General features: G+C 30.7%; 1 protein-coding gene across 1 annotated transcript; it reads left to right on the plus strand.

The window, feature by feature from the left end:
- The first annotated feature begins 9079 nt into the window (after positions 1–9079).
- On the plus strand, positions 9080–13827 carry LOC110814791 (sulfate transporter 3.1-like). The gene is made up of 12 exons (XM_022042369.1): positions 9080–9546; positions 9634–9841; positions 10275–10446; positions 10984–11049; positions 11194–11307; positions 11729–11845; positions 11940–12066; positions 12152–12438; positions 12539–12729; positions 12956–13041; positions 13164–13240; positions 13343–13827. Exons 1-12 carry the CDS (start codon positions 9210–9212, stop codon positions 13529–13531), a joined length of 1971 nt encoding a protein of 656 aa, XP_021898061.1. The 5' UTR covers positions 9080–9209; the 3' UTR covers positions 13532–13827.
- The last annotated feature ends 1175 nt before the right edge of the window (positions 13828–15002 follow it).

Raw genomic sequence — 15002 nt, forward strand, 5'->3', positions numbered from 1 at the left:
TGATATCTACTAACTATTTAATAAGACGAAAATCTAAGATTTTAGGCAGATCCCTTATTTTGCTCCTCAGTCTACGAGATATTAGCAGCCGTTTTTAATTATTATTTATCTTTAAGTTTTTATGCGTTACTTATATGTAAAATATAATTTTTTTATTAATGTATATATATATATATAAATATATAATGCTTTAAAAGGTAGGTTCTTATGGATTATTCATATGTGAAGTATAAATTTTTTATTAAAAAATATATATGTATGAAGAGTGCATATAAATTTATAATAAAAACAGGTCGCATTACATCCACCAACTATTTATTCATCCGCAAGAATGAGATTTCTGACGGATCCCTCCTTTTGTTCCTCAATTTACGACCTGTTAGCAGTCGTTTTTAGCTATTGTTCCCCTTTTAAGGATAAGTTTTTACGTTGGGAAATATATATATATATATATATGAATGTGGAGCAGGTACTCATTCGTGAAGTATAAATTTTTTATTAAAAAGTACGTATGTATGAAGAGTGCATATAGACTAGTAATAAAAACGACTGCATGACATCCACAAAATCTGTTTTTCACGCATGCCCTTATAATAGTATCGTCGGTGTATCAAATCCAAAGGTGATAAAAATGAGGGTGCATAACCTGATGATCATCGTATCTACACACATACATACATACACATACATATATATATATATATATATGTGAATCACGCACACCTGTGGGCTCACGCGCATTTGTGGACTGATTCAGTTGATGGCGTAAGTACAGTAGAAACATCTCTGAATCAAACATGTGTTGAAGATGCTCCATGTGAAACCAAATATAAATTTCAAGGAATCCCAGGTGGGGTTGATATGGGAATATATATATATATACACACACACACACACATGCATACACATATAGAACAGTCTCTTTAGGAGATTCATGTACGCATATTCATGGATGGACCCCCAGAATATATTACAGAATACGACACTATATTATCAACTATTCTCTAATCCAGTGTCCTGTACTAATTTACTCAGCTGTAAGTTCAAGTTTTAAAATGTATAAAGTAAATACACACACACATATATATATACATACACACACACAGACACGAGAGAAAGATGACGGGGAATAATAATCACAAGTTAGAGAGATGACGAGAAGCTTAAAAAGGGTCTGGAATCAAAGATTTTCAAGAACCAGGACAAAAAATGAGGCTTCTCTTGACCAGGCAAGAAATCATGGGTGAAGATGATGAGAACTGGTTTCACATGCTTTATGTGGTGGAGAGAAAAAAAAAAAAAAAAAAAAAAAGGTTACAATAATAATAATAATAATTACAAATTAATTATAATAATAATAATAATAATAATAATAATGCATGATAATTAAATTTAATTAATTAGTATAGAATATAAGTGGGTGTTTCTTTCACGTAGCTTCTTCTTCCCATCTCTTTCTCTCCACAACTCTTTGTCTCTCCCTTCATATTTTGTCCCTATTCAGGGGAGGTTACATCGGATTCGGAAGAGAACATTGTTTTCTCTTAAAAACGTAATAGTCTCGTCGAAACTTAACTCAATTTGGTCATTACAGTTCTATTAGTATAGTAGTAAGTTATCGGTTCTGCCGAATTAAACATGATTAGGTAATATATTTATAAGGTAACGAACTTTGTGTCGTTTAGCGAGGTTCTAATTCGCGTTCTTCAAATAAAATATAGGATTTCATAGACATTCTTTACTATTATTTAATTAACTAATATAGTACATTTTATGTTAATATTTAATTAAGTCATCAGATATGTAATATATTGTAGAATAATATATTTATAATGTAATAATGTAACACCCCAAAACTTTTTATTTTTATTTTTATTTTGTATTGAAATTTTATTGGATTTTATTTTATTTTAATAGTTAATTTATTTTGTAATAATTATATGTTTAATTTAATTTAATTTAATTTAATAGAAATAAAAATAATAATGATGATAAAATATGGTAAAATTATTTTTGAGATTTAATTGAAAATAATTTTGAGAAAAATGAGTGAAAATTTGGATTCTGGGGGTATTTTTGAAAAAAAAAATCACCGCCAGTAAGTCTCGATTTTTCGTGATTTTTTGGCCCACCGAGGGCCCTATGTGTGTTTTATCACAGGAATCAATACAAGTTTGGCCGAATTCGGCTGAAAACGGCTAACCTGAGGTGGATCGCCAATGCGGGCAGCAGCGCCGTCGCCGAAGCACGGCGGAGCCGCCATGCTAGAGTTTCCAAAAATGGCCGACTAGGCCCCGAATCTGATTTTGAGTTTTTTCGGGATATGTGTAGGTACCAGAAGTATATTTCAGTTCTCGGAAAAAAAAAAAAAATCAGAAAATCTAGGGACAGCCCGTAGGCGCAGTATGAACCCGATTTCAATCTCCGAAACAAGTAAGGATTTCTCACCTTATTTTCTATCACGGTATTAAAGCTCAATAAATAATAAAACAGTATTTCATAAATTAATACATGTGTATAATTAATTAAGATTGTCAATGGAGCCCGAATCTGATGTATTTTTTGTTTAATTGTTGTTTGATCTATTTTACAATTTTAAATGCAGTATGGTATCTGATGTGTTTATTCTATGGTTTCGTATGCATGAATCACGGTTTCATTTATTACGGTTTGAATTATTGTAAACCTGTTATTGTGTTATTTGGTGTTCATTACTGGTTTACGTGTTTATGTTTGATTGAATAATTGAGACAAAAAAAAATAGAAAAATTTATGTGAATTGATAAATGGATAATGTCGACAGTTTAACTAGATATCCTGGGAGATAGTGGACGGACCGGGTCCGTAGGGAACCCTACTGGGAACGTGGTCTCTCATATCGGACGGTGTATGGAGACGTTATATGTTTTGGCGTCCATACCGGATGGGGTATGGGGATGACCCGTTTCACCCTCATACCGGACGGGATATTAAGGTTTATGGTTTTGGCGCCCATACCAGACGGGGTATTGAGGTTTATGATTTTTGGCGCCCATACCGGAAGGGGTATGGAGACGACTCAGGAATCAAATTATTAATGTGAATGGTTCACGTGTAGCGGGGACCCTTTATGGATCTCATGGATACTAGTAGGCTGATAAAAGAGAAAAATTGTTGTCTGATGATTAAAAAACGAAAGTATGATATGTGTTATGTTACAGAGTGTGCATGATCCTATGATGTTTATGATGTTATTGTGTTTCATAAGTTGTTTTCATGAATCTCACCGAGGTAAGTGGACAGTAAATGTTTTTATTATTGATAAATGAGTTTGTTATAAATTATGCTCAATTGGTCGTTTTTGTTTTCTACCAACTTTTACTTCTGTGACAGTGAGATAGTGTGATGTCTTTACTGAACTAGTGTAGTTCATTCCTTATTTAACTATTTCAGATCAGAAGAATTTGGTTCCTGAGCCCGTCCCGCAGTAAAACGGCGAGTAGATGACTAAGGATTTCATAACTTTATTTATAGCATTTATCTCTAATATTTATTTTAGTTAATTTATTCTTTAATATGTTTAATACATTTTGGTTATTGTGTAAGGGATATTAATCAGAATTTTTATTTCGTTTCCGCACTTAAAATTTTTTAATACATACAATTTTTTTTTTTTATTTTCGGGTCCGTTACAAATAAAATTTATACCAACAAACTAATTTTAACAACATTCAATACACTTCATACCATTTGATTGTGTATGAGTGATCAAGATAGCAAACAGGAAAATTTATTGTTGGGAGTTAATGGACTTTGCGTCATAATTATGCATATATATATATAGATATAGATATGTATATGTATATATATATATATATATCAAATTTCAATCACTTATAATTTCCCATATAAGGTTTTTGTGTCTCATCATCCATTCTCTTTCTCCTTCACACATCACCTACCATTTAGCAATAAGAATGACATGCAAGCATCATAGATTCTTCTCAATCTTTTAGTGGGTTGCCCTCTTTTTCCTTTTGTGTGTGCCTATATATACACACACACACACACCCACATATATAAATATGTATATTCTTGGCATGTGTATGTAGTTAATGATTACTTTAATTTCCATTATATCCAATTAACAGTCCAGCTTCCACATTTAGAAAGGTGCCACCATCCACATGCCCATGTTTATTCAATTATACACCAACTGGGTCCTCTTAAACAGTTCTACAACACTACATATGAATAAAAAAAAAACAAAAACAAAAAGAAATATTATTATACAAACCAGAAATTTATTTATTTCAATTTGAAAACCATATTCTCACCCACCCATTTGGTGATCTCACCTTCCTGTGTTATGTACTGGACTATATGTCTCATCCCACGTCTATACATACATATACATATACATATACATACACTATTTTGGGTATATTGAAATAGAGATTGGTCAACTGGGTAGGTGCATGAGTAGTGGCTACCAAAATTGTAAGGCAAAAAAGATGATTCTGATGATGGTTGTAAGTTTATATGAAAGAAAGAGTCATTCATGGTGTCCATCGAGTCAAACAATAATAGACTGAAAGTCAACGGATTGTCACCCATTTGATTCAATTGATCTTGACCTATCAATGCCCATTTCCATGCGCAATTCAACTCAACTGTGTTTATAGTGAGCTATATATATATATACATATATATACATACGTATACACACACACATACACACACAAGAACATATCTCAAGCTAAATAATTGATTGTGTTTCTCAATCCAACAACAACATGGTGGTAAATAATTATAAAAAGTTGGAAGATTATTAATTTAAAGTTTATAAAAAAAACGTAAATTATTATTTTATAAATGTATTATGAGTTAGAGATGATAAATTTATAGTGTTCGATTTAGTGACTCCGAGAACTGAACTCGTTATTATATTGATGTAGTTATTATGATCAACCTTAGTTTAGTTGAAGTAAAGTTATTATATTTTTTAGATAAAATATATATTTTATAACAATTAGATTCATTTAATTAAAATAATCACAACACGTAAAAATCTCGATCTAGCATGTTTTTATTCAGAAAAAAACTTAATTGTATTTTCATCTCGTATATAGAGATATTATTAATTCAAATTGGTTTCTTGTTTCTTGTGTCATTAGTAGAGAATTACAGTGTTATAATCACTGTGTATATATCATTTAAAGAGCGAAATGTGTGAATTCGTGTGAATTGTAGAATAGAATGTGAAAAGATAAAAATACGTTTCGAATATATAACACCTAAAGTTACTGTTGATTAGTATTGGATTAATAAACTTTTTAAGAGTAATTAAAAGCTAATGTTAATTTAATATGTTAAATATTAATGTTAATTAAAAATAATTAAATATTAATTAAAAAATTATGAATCACAAAAATAATTCTTTTTTTTAACATTTAAATAGTGTAAATTTTTTAATCTAAATTAATTAAGTGATAAAGCCAGTTGATATATATACATATATATATATATAATTTGGAATAAGATCTCATAATTCGTCTTAAATAAATACCACTTGATTGAAAACAGTCTCATGAGATCTGACGAAAATTTTAACATACATATACATATACATGCATATATATATATATATATATATTCTTTTCTGTTCTAAATCAAGAATGTCCATTAGAGTTATGATATTCTGGTTTTGACAATCTTTTCTTTTCTTTCCTAATTCCTCCGTACTCCTTGTTTCTGCTGATATGCTTAATTCTATATATATACATACATATATATATATATAAATGTATATATAGAGTATTATATTTAGAACTCTGTTTTTCGATATGGGTACGTAGAACTCTATTATATACTATAGGGAATGCATTATTTATATAATGCTAATTCTATAGTACTCTACTAGGGTATTTATAAGGTATATTTTTTCATTGATACATATCGACTGATGTATAATAATAAAAAAATATAATAACCAAGATAATAAATTAATAATTTAAAATTATATTATTATTATTATTATTATTACAAATATTATACTTAATTAATTAAATTTATAAATATTTATTTAAAATTAATAATAATTTTAAACTTCTAACATTTGGGTTATTGCTTGTTAATTATCTGTCTAATGATTTGTCTTATTGAGAAGATCACCCGTGATTAATTACTGTCCCTTAATCATGTGACTTGTGTACACATTTAACACTTGAGAATTTTCAAGCTCACCCATTGTAAGTATAGGTTTATAACTATATAATATAATATAAATATATATATATGGGTCTTCTTGTTATTTGGCATTTACCATGAATTATTATTGGAATTATATATATATACAAGTTGATAATTATTAAAGCATATCTCATATATTCTATTTGATTAGTATATCATGCCTAAATGTTCTCATTCATATACTAATCACGGGATGTTTATATATGCATGCATGAGTTGACTAAGCTCTAAGTGGTTGAACCCTAAGTCTAATGTTTAAATTATAGCTAGGCACGAAAAAGGACAAATGTTAACATCAATGAGATTCTTTGGTTCGGATAATTAAACATTGTGTTCACATTTATTCTTACGCTGTTATCTCGTAATGTATTTATATTCAAATGAATTAAAATTTAAATAGTACATTCGGATATATAAAGTTATGCGAAAGTTTGTAGTAAGTAAGGATTTATGACGAGAGAATTATATTTTACGTAACAAAAATTTTAAAATATACGAGAAAGTTTCGAGGATTTGATGGTTATTTAGATTATATAACAATTTTAACTCTAATATTATCGTTGCTCCGAGAAAAATATTAGAGAATACAATTCATAATTTATTTATTTTACATTGTAATATTATAAAGCACATTAAATTGTAATATTTATGATATTTTGTAAATGACACTCGTTAAATTACTATAGAGTACGACGTTGTTTTATAGATACTTAAAAAAATCAAATATTAAAAGAGTCTTGTACATATACTCCCACAACGAGAGGCATCTGTAAAAGCAGGGCATAATAGTATTCGGATGATGCTCGAAAGTATCCATTCGATGTCATTTAATCATTCATGTAAGACCATTAAAACTCTATATGATACAATATAATATAAGTAATATTTTATTACTAACAATTGAATTAATTTTACTAACTTCACCTCATAATATTTTTTCTTTATTACAATTTAATTTTTAAAATTTTATATTTGTTTCAAACACTAATTTTTTTTTTTATTTTTTAAACCAAAAAGTAATTATCAAATAATGTTGAATGTTTTTAAAAAGAACTTTAAAAAATAATATTAATTAAATTAATAAAAACATTAAGTATATTTTTCATTATTATTTAATTTTTAATTTAGCTAATTAATAAAATTTATTTATTTTTTAAAATTATTTAAATACGATCTAATTATTTCAATTTTTTTAATATTAAAAATGTAATAAATTAAATTATAATAAAAAAATTAAAAATTAATTATTTATAACAAATCTTAAACTTTAAAATTAATTTATTGACTATTTGGTAATCAACGTGTTATCATGGACCCAGAGGTATATGATAGCGTCACCCGAAGTTGCACGGAAAAACCTGTGCACCCATGCTGCTCCCTTCCCTGCTTCACTCACAGTAACGTCTCCAGCCTTCAATTTTTGAACCAGTGATAATTCCCTGTTTGGAACTACTTTTTTTTGAAAATTATTACGCAAATCGATCAAAAATAAACCCGTCGTCTTCGAACGAATTTAGGGTTTTGAAATTACCGACTCGATGTGGGTCTCCATTTTCGGACACCTCGAGTTTTTGGTCTCCATTTTCAGCTTCCGTTCAGGGCTGAAATTACTCTAATTTATGATGCTTTTTGCTTTCTCCTTTTTGGAAACAAACACTAGCAATTTGGTCTTTGTTTTTCTTCCTCCTCGACCCCATCAACTTCTATACGTATACTCGATTATATCGTCAATCATTTTGTGTTTCTAGAGTTTTTCTAACCACCCTCTGTATATATATACATATATACATGTATCGTTACGTATACAAGACATATATTTTGATGTCTTTATAAATTTTTAGTGGGTAATATCTTTGAACTAATTTGTGCATGCTAAAGTTAAATTTATCACTAGTTGAGGTAGATACGGATCACATATATATACATATATATATATAGCTTTAAAGGGTCATATATAGCTTTAAAGGGTCGTATATATATCATTAAAGGGTCATATATTTACATATCATTAAAGGGTTGTTTGAACCATTGACCATATATACACACATACATATATATATATATATATATAATCATAAAGAGATATCGTGCGCGTGTGTGTTTGTACATGTGTTCTTCAACGAGTGGGAGTTTGGAAGAAAAGATAACTATCGACTAAAAAGTCTGACCCGCGGTCAACCCAAGTCAATTTAGCCACCTCTTCAATATTACATACACACATATGTATATAATATATATATAATATATAGATATAGATATATATATAATTATATACGACACGGAATCCACAACCATTTTCAATTTTTTATTTATTAAATTAGAAATTCATCATGTGATTATTCCCCCCCCCCCCCAATTTAATTTTGTCTTTAATTAAAAAGAGTAATTACATTTGTTAGGCATTGCATTAGGCTCCACGGCCAAATTTTCTACACCTCTTGTCTTGGGATTTTTTTTCTCCTAATTAATCATTATTAATTAACTTAATAATAAATTATAATTATGTTTAGATAAATATATCATTAATTAATCACCCTCCAAAATTGGTGACAAGTTTTTTCAAAAAATAATGGGTAATTTTATTCATACATAAATGTATAACTCTATAAAAATTTTCGATGTATTATTTAAATTTATATAAAAATTAGTTAATAAAATTATAAATATAATTCAAAAATTCATTAAAAATTATGAAATAAAATTTATAATTACATAATAAACGTGTATATCTAATGAATCAATCAAATATAGTTGTGGGTCCTATAACGCACTGAATACCAATAAGCACCGAAAGAAGCATCTTCCCCTTCTCATCTCTCCTTCTCTCCCTATAAAGACATTCTCACTCCCCCCCCCATCTCCACCCTCTCCTCATTACTCTTCTGCAACTTCCTTCTCTCTCTCTCTCTCTCTCTCTCTTCCACCACTCAAAATCAAGATTTGATTCAAACCCAGAAACCTGACATTGATTTCCTCGAATGGGTAACGTTGATTACGTATACCCACCAACAAAAATGGAGTCTACACACGGTGTAGCCGTTCCACCGCCGCAGACTTTCTTCAACTCGTTAAAATACTCGCTTAAAGAAACTTTCTTCCCCGACGATCCTTTCCGCCAGTTCAAAAACCAGAAACCCTCTAGGAAGTTTTTATTAGGATTGCAATACTTCTTCCCAGTCTTCGAATGGGCTCCTCGTTACACTTTCCAGTTCTTAAAATCCGACCTCGTTTCCGGAATCACCATCGCCAGTCTCGCCATCCCTCAGGGTATCAGCTACGCCAAGCTCGCTAATTTACCGCCTATTCTCGGCCTCTGTAAGTACAAACCTGTATTTGTTTACACATCATATACGATTACTACCACTTGAAAAATCATTAACGGGTTTTGTTTGGTTGATGAAGATTCGAGCTTCATCCCACCACTGGTGTACGCAATAATGGGGAGTTCGAGAGATTTAGCCGTAGGAACAGTGGCTGTTGCGTCGTTGCTTACAGCTGCCATGCTAGGGAAAGAGGTGAATGCTAGTGAGAATCCAAAGCTTTATCTTCATCTTGCTTTCACTGCCACCTTCTTCGCTGGAGTTCTGCAAGCTTCGCTTGGACTGTTAAGGTAAAAAAAAAAAAAAAAGGATTAAATTTAAAGGAGTGGCATGTCGTTTTAAGTGAAACAGTCGTGTCGTATAATGAATTATAAATTAATAAAACATGAGTACCAAAAAGCTTTCTTGGTTTTTTCCTTCTCTCCAACTGGAAGCTCTTGTCTGTTTGCTGTTTGATTAGATGAGTATATTATATAGCTTATAGAATTTCAAAAGGTGGCGTGTATGACAACAATTCTTCCTTACACACACACACACACAGACAAAATAACACTGCATGTCGGAGAAGATAGTGAACATGCGAATCTACAGAGATCCATTTTGAACAAGCAGCCCTGTGAGATAAGGGTAAATCAAGATTAAAAAAAAAAAAAAAGGGTTGATATAATTTTTTTACTGAAGTAAAAAAAGTTAAGAAGAAAATTAATAACTGGGATGTTGCAGGCTAGGGTTCATCGTGGATTTTCTATCACATGCAACGATAGTAGGGTTCATGGGAGGAGCAGCGACGGTGGTTTGTCTTCAGCAGTTGAAAGGAATACTTGGTCTTGACCATTTCACTCACGCAACCGACGTCGTATCGGTGCTGCGCTCCGTTTTTACCCAAACCCACCAGGTTCTTTTCTTCTCCCTTGCTGCTACTTCTACATATATATATATATGTATGTATATATATATATATATTCGAATTATTAATAATATTATTATTGTGTAATACCACGTGAGGTATATTGTTGCTATTATTCACGGGTGTCTCACTGTAATAGTAAGAATTCATGACTGTGCTTGCTGTCACCTGAATTATTTGACATATTCAATATATATATATATATATATATATATTTGTATGTATATATATATATATATATATATATACTTAATTTTATCAGATCTTACAGCATACTTCTTATATTTTTTTGGGTTCTGGCCAATTTATCATAAGTTATTAATTCAGGCACATTAATTAGGATGCATTATTGCACAAATTAATTGTTAAAACCCATTAATTTTAATTAATTTATTTTTAAAACAAACTTAGTGTATTATAGAATTTATTTGAAAATTTATTTATTTTTAATTATGAAAACATTATAATTAAGTTAATTTCAAATTAATTATTATTAATGTTAATTACATGGTTAATTATTGGCAGTGGAGATGGGAAAGTGGTTTGCTGGGATGTTGCTTCCTATTTTTCCTCCTCGTCACTAGATACTTTGTAAGTTCAATTTTTTTCCATTTTTAATCTCAACATTTCTTGATTAGTTCTTAATTAATTAATTAATTAACCACTCTAATCATAATTTGATATATATATATATATATATTGGTATTACAAATTATGATTATTCAAAAATTGTAGAGCAAGAGGAGACCCAAGTTTTTCTGGATATCAGCAATGGCGCCTTTGACGTCAGTCATTCTGGGAAGCATTCTCGTCTACCTCACCCATGCAGAGAAACATGGAGTTCAAGTGGTAATTACCTTTTCTTAATTAATTACCCGTTAATTATAATTAAATTATTAAACACTAATTAAACACGCAATTAATTGAAGTTTTTTGTTAAAAAAAATAAATAATTAAAATTTTTATAGAAAGAAATTTATTCTGTTGGTGTGACCAAAGAGACAGCTTGGACCACCACTACAGGTAGTGGACCCCACATCATGTTACAAGTGTACTCCTGTCCCATTCTTCTTCTGGGTACTATTTTGTCTTCTGTTCTGGGCCCCACCACCAATAATACCCACTTACCCCAACTATATCGTGTGGGGTCCACCCCCCTCATATTCCCCTTGTTATCGTCCAAGGGTAAAACCGTCTTTTTCTTCAACGTGCTCACTCCTGATTGGTCTATTTTTAAGAACGTGTTCTGATACGGTGTATCTGCCTGCAGATAGGGAATCTGAAGAAGGGGCTGAATCCACCGTCCATTACCGATCTGGTTTTCACGTCACCTTACATGTCGCTTGCTGCCAAAACCGGAATGATTACCGGCATCATCGCTCTCGCAGTAATCACCTCGAATGTCAACGCTTAATTTTCTTGAATGTTATTATTTATGATTGTATTAACCTTGTGATTAATTAATTGATTGATTGAAACAGGAAGGAATAGCAGTGGGAAGAAGTTTCGCCATGTTTAAGAACTACCATATAGATGGAAACAAAGAGATGATCGCCATTGGAACCATGAACATCGTTGGTTCTTTCACTTCTTGCTACCTTACTACAGGTATATACACATATATATATAAACACAGTGTACATATAAGTATATGTATTGCGTAATTAAAGAAAATATATGTAAATTTCTGCAGGACCCTTTTCGCGATCTGCTGTAAACTTTAATGCGGGATGCAAGACGGCAGTGTCCAACGTGGTGATGGCGATGGCGGTGATGATCACACTTCTGCTTCTAACTCCACTCTTCCATTACACGCCGCTGGTGGTGCTGTCAGCAATCATAATTGCGGCCATGCTCGGCCTCATCGATTACGAAGCCGCCATTCATCTCTGGAAAGTTGACAAGTTTGATTTCATCGTTTGCATGGGCGCATACGTCGGTGTTGTTTTTGGTAGCGTTGAGATTGGATTAGTCATTGCGGTACGTATAAATACATATATATATATATATGTACACATATGGGTTATCACTATTTTTTAAAGACATGCATTATATATATTAACTGATTGAAATTATGCAGGTTGCAATTTCTTTGTTGAGGTTACTTTTGTTTGTTGCAAGACCCAAGACTTTTGTTCTTGGGAACCTGCCAAATTCGATGGCGTATAGAAACACTGAACAATACCAAAATGCAACAAGTGTACCCGGAATTCTCATACTCTCGATTGATGCTCCGATTTATTTTGCTAATGCTGGCTACTTACGAGAGAGGTATGTGTGTGTATCTATGTATATATATATATATTATATCCATACGTAAAGTTTTAAAAAAATTTATCTTGATATATCTCTATATATATATATATGTGTATGTATATTCCTTATATTTCACTTTCTTATGTTCTTATTACCAAGTACATATAACTAGCATGTGATGAGACACTTTCTTATTTATTATCACTTAATGAATTGCTGTGATCTATCGTATTTACCGTAGGATTGGAAGATGGATTGATGAAGAGGAAGACAAGCTGAAATCTTCAGGAGAAACCAGTTTGCAGTATATCATTCTAGATATGTCTGGTATGGAGTGTTTAAATTTTTTTTTTGAACTTTTTAAATCCATATATATATATAGATTAGTATAGTTTCGTTATATATAATTAAACTAATCTAGAAATTGTATATATTTTTTATATGTACAGCTGTTGGAAACACTGACACGAGTGGTATAAGCATGCTTGAGGAAGTAAAAAAAATTGTCGATAGAAGAGGGCTCAAGGTACTTAGTTATATTATATTGATTAATTATAATCATAGAGGGAGATTACTGAGTGTTAATTACTTAATTAATTAATTAGTTAATTATAATTAATTAATGCAGCTTGTGTTGGCCAACCCTGGAGCTGAGGTGACAAAGAAACTGAACAAGTCCAAGTTCATAGAGAAACTAGGGAAAGAATGGATGTATATTACAGTGGCAGAAGCTGTTGAAGCATGCAATTTCATGCTTCATACTTGCAAGCAAAATCCTCCTAAGACCGATCAATCAGAGCCTTGGAACAACGTGTAGGCTAGCTATATGCATACTAAGAGATATATATATATATATATCATATAACATAACAATATCATCAGGATGCATCATAAGAGACAACTCATTGCATGCATCCCGAGAAGATGATAGTGAGATAAATTACTAGCTACTTACCTTATGCATAAGGTATTTGAAGGTATTGTTTTTGTCTGGCTCCTTCAAATTACGATACTTTAATAAGACTTATATCGTATAAAAGCATATGTAATCTCTTCGATAAATGGTGGTCTAGATGTAAAACGGTTTCGAATCGAGCTGAAAATGTTTATTAATACTGCTTTAATTAGATTAAGTTTTCCTAAGATTGACGCGAATGTTAATTTGGAGGTAAAGGTTTTCAAGAAATATTGACGAATTCGAATTTAACGAAGTGATCATCTTTAACAAATTCTAATTTTACGTTATGCTTAACACTTTACTGTATAAAGATATATAAAACATTTAAAACTTAGATATAGTTTAGAGAAAGCGAATTCATTTGTTCAACTAGATACGTAATTCTCATCAAGTTGAAGCAGGAATGCCGAAAAAAATTAGAAAAATCTTAAGACTTATAACTTCTAAATAAATCGTAAACTTTCTAATAATAATATTTAAAAATTTAAAAAAATTAAAAATAAATAAAATTTTATTTTAAAACATAAGATATTATCCATCAGATTGATTAGTAGTATTATCGAGTCACTGTTCATAATTATTGTTCGGATTCACTTAAATGAGTTGGTTAAGAAAACCCACATAGAGTTCAATAAATTTGTTAGGAGTCATCAGAGAACGATAATAAGATTTAGAGTTGTATTTTTTCTTTTACGAATCAAACCAAATATTAGAATAAGAATACTTTTAAAAATATTTTTAATTAAAAAATATGTTTTACATGCTAATCTTGATATTTAAACGACCCTGTAAAACAATATAGAGACTTCTCTTTTCTTTTTGATTATGAACACGAGCTCAAAACTCAATTCTTAGACTTGCTTGCTAAGAAGGAGACATTTTGGTTTTAGAAAGGAACGAAGATCATAAGAACCAAATATTATAGAGATAGTTTTATGGTCATTAAAAGTGGATCTTAAGAGAACATATGATTGGTTAAACAACTATTTCATTTAAGATACCATAATCTAAGGTGGGATTTTTCACAAAATCAAATCCGCGTGTGGGATCTTGAACGACAAAACCCATATAATAACAACGACAACTAGAAGACAATGGAGGCTTCATGTTTCGCAATATTTACATAATTTTTTGCAGCTTTTGGATTCTAACAAGCTCATTTCAAATGAGAAGAACAGGGGATGCAATATGAGCTAAAGAGACAAGTATTAGACTAGGCTGAGGAATGATGGGTGGATTGTCTTCTCTAGTGAATTGGGTTAGGCAAGAAACGGAATTTCCAAAGAAAGAAAATGAGATGAGAGGCTAAACAAGCTGGGCTGCTTAAATT

The sequence above is a fragment of the Carica papaya genome, chromosome 3 (assembly GCF_054855325.1).
Source record: "Carica papaya isolate Zhongbai chromosome 3, ASM5485532v1, whole genome shotgun sequence".
NCBI lineage: Eukaryota > Viridiplantae > Streptophyta > Magnoliopsida > Brassicales > Caricaceae > Carica > Carica papaya.

Bases quoted from the DNA above. Each gene is read 5' to 3' on its own strand.
- LOC110814791 (XM_022042369.1), top strand. From the start codon at position 9,210: ATGGGTAACGTTGATTACGTATACCCACCAACAAAAATGGAGTCTACA. The intron at 9,842-10,274 runs GTAAAAAAAAAA...GGGATGTTGCAG, and splicing joins GCTTCGCTTGGACTGTTAAG to GCTAGGGTTCATCGTGGATT. The intron at 12,439-12,538 runs GTACGTATAAAT...GAAATTATGCAG, and splicing joins AGATTGGATTAGTCATTGCG to GTTGCAATTTCTTTGTTGAG.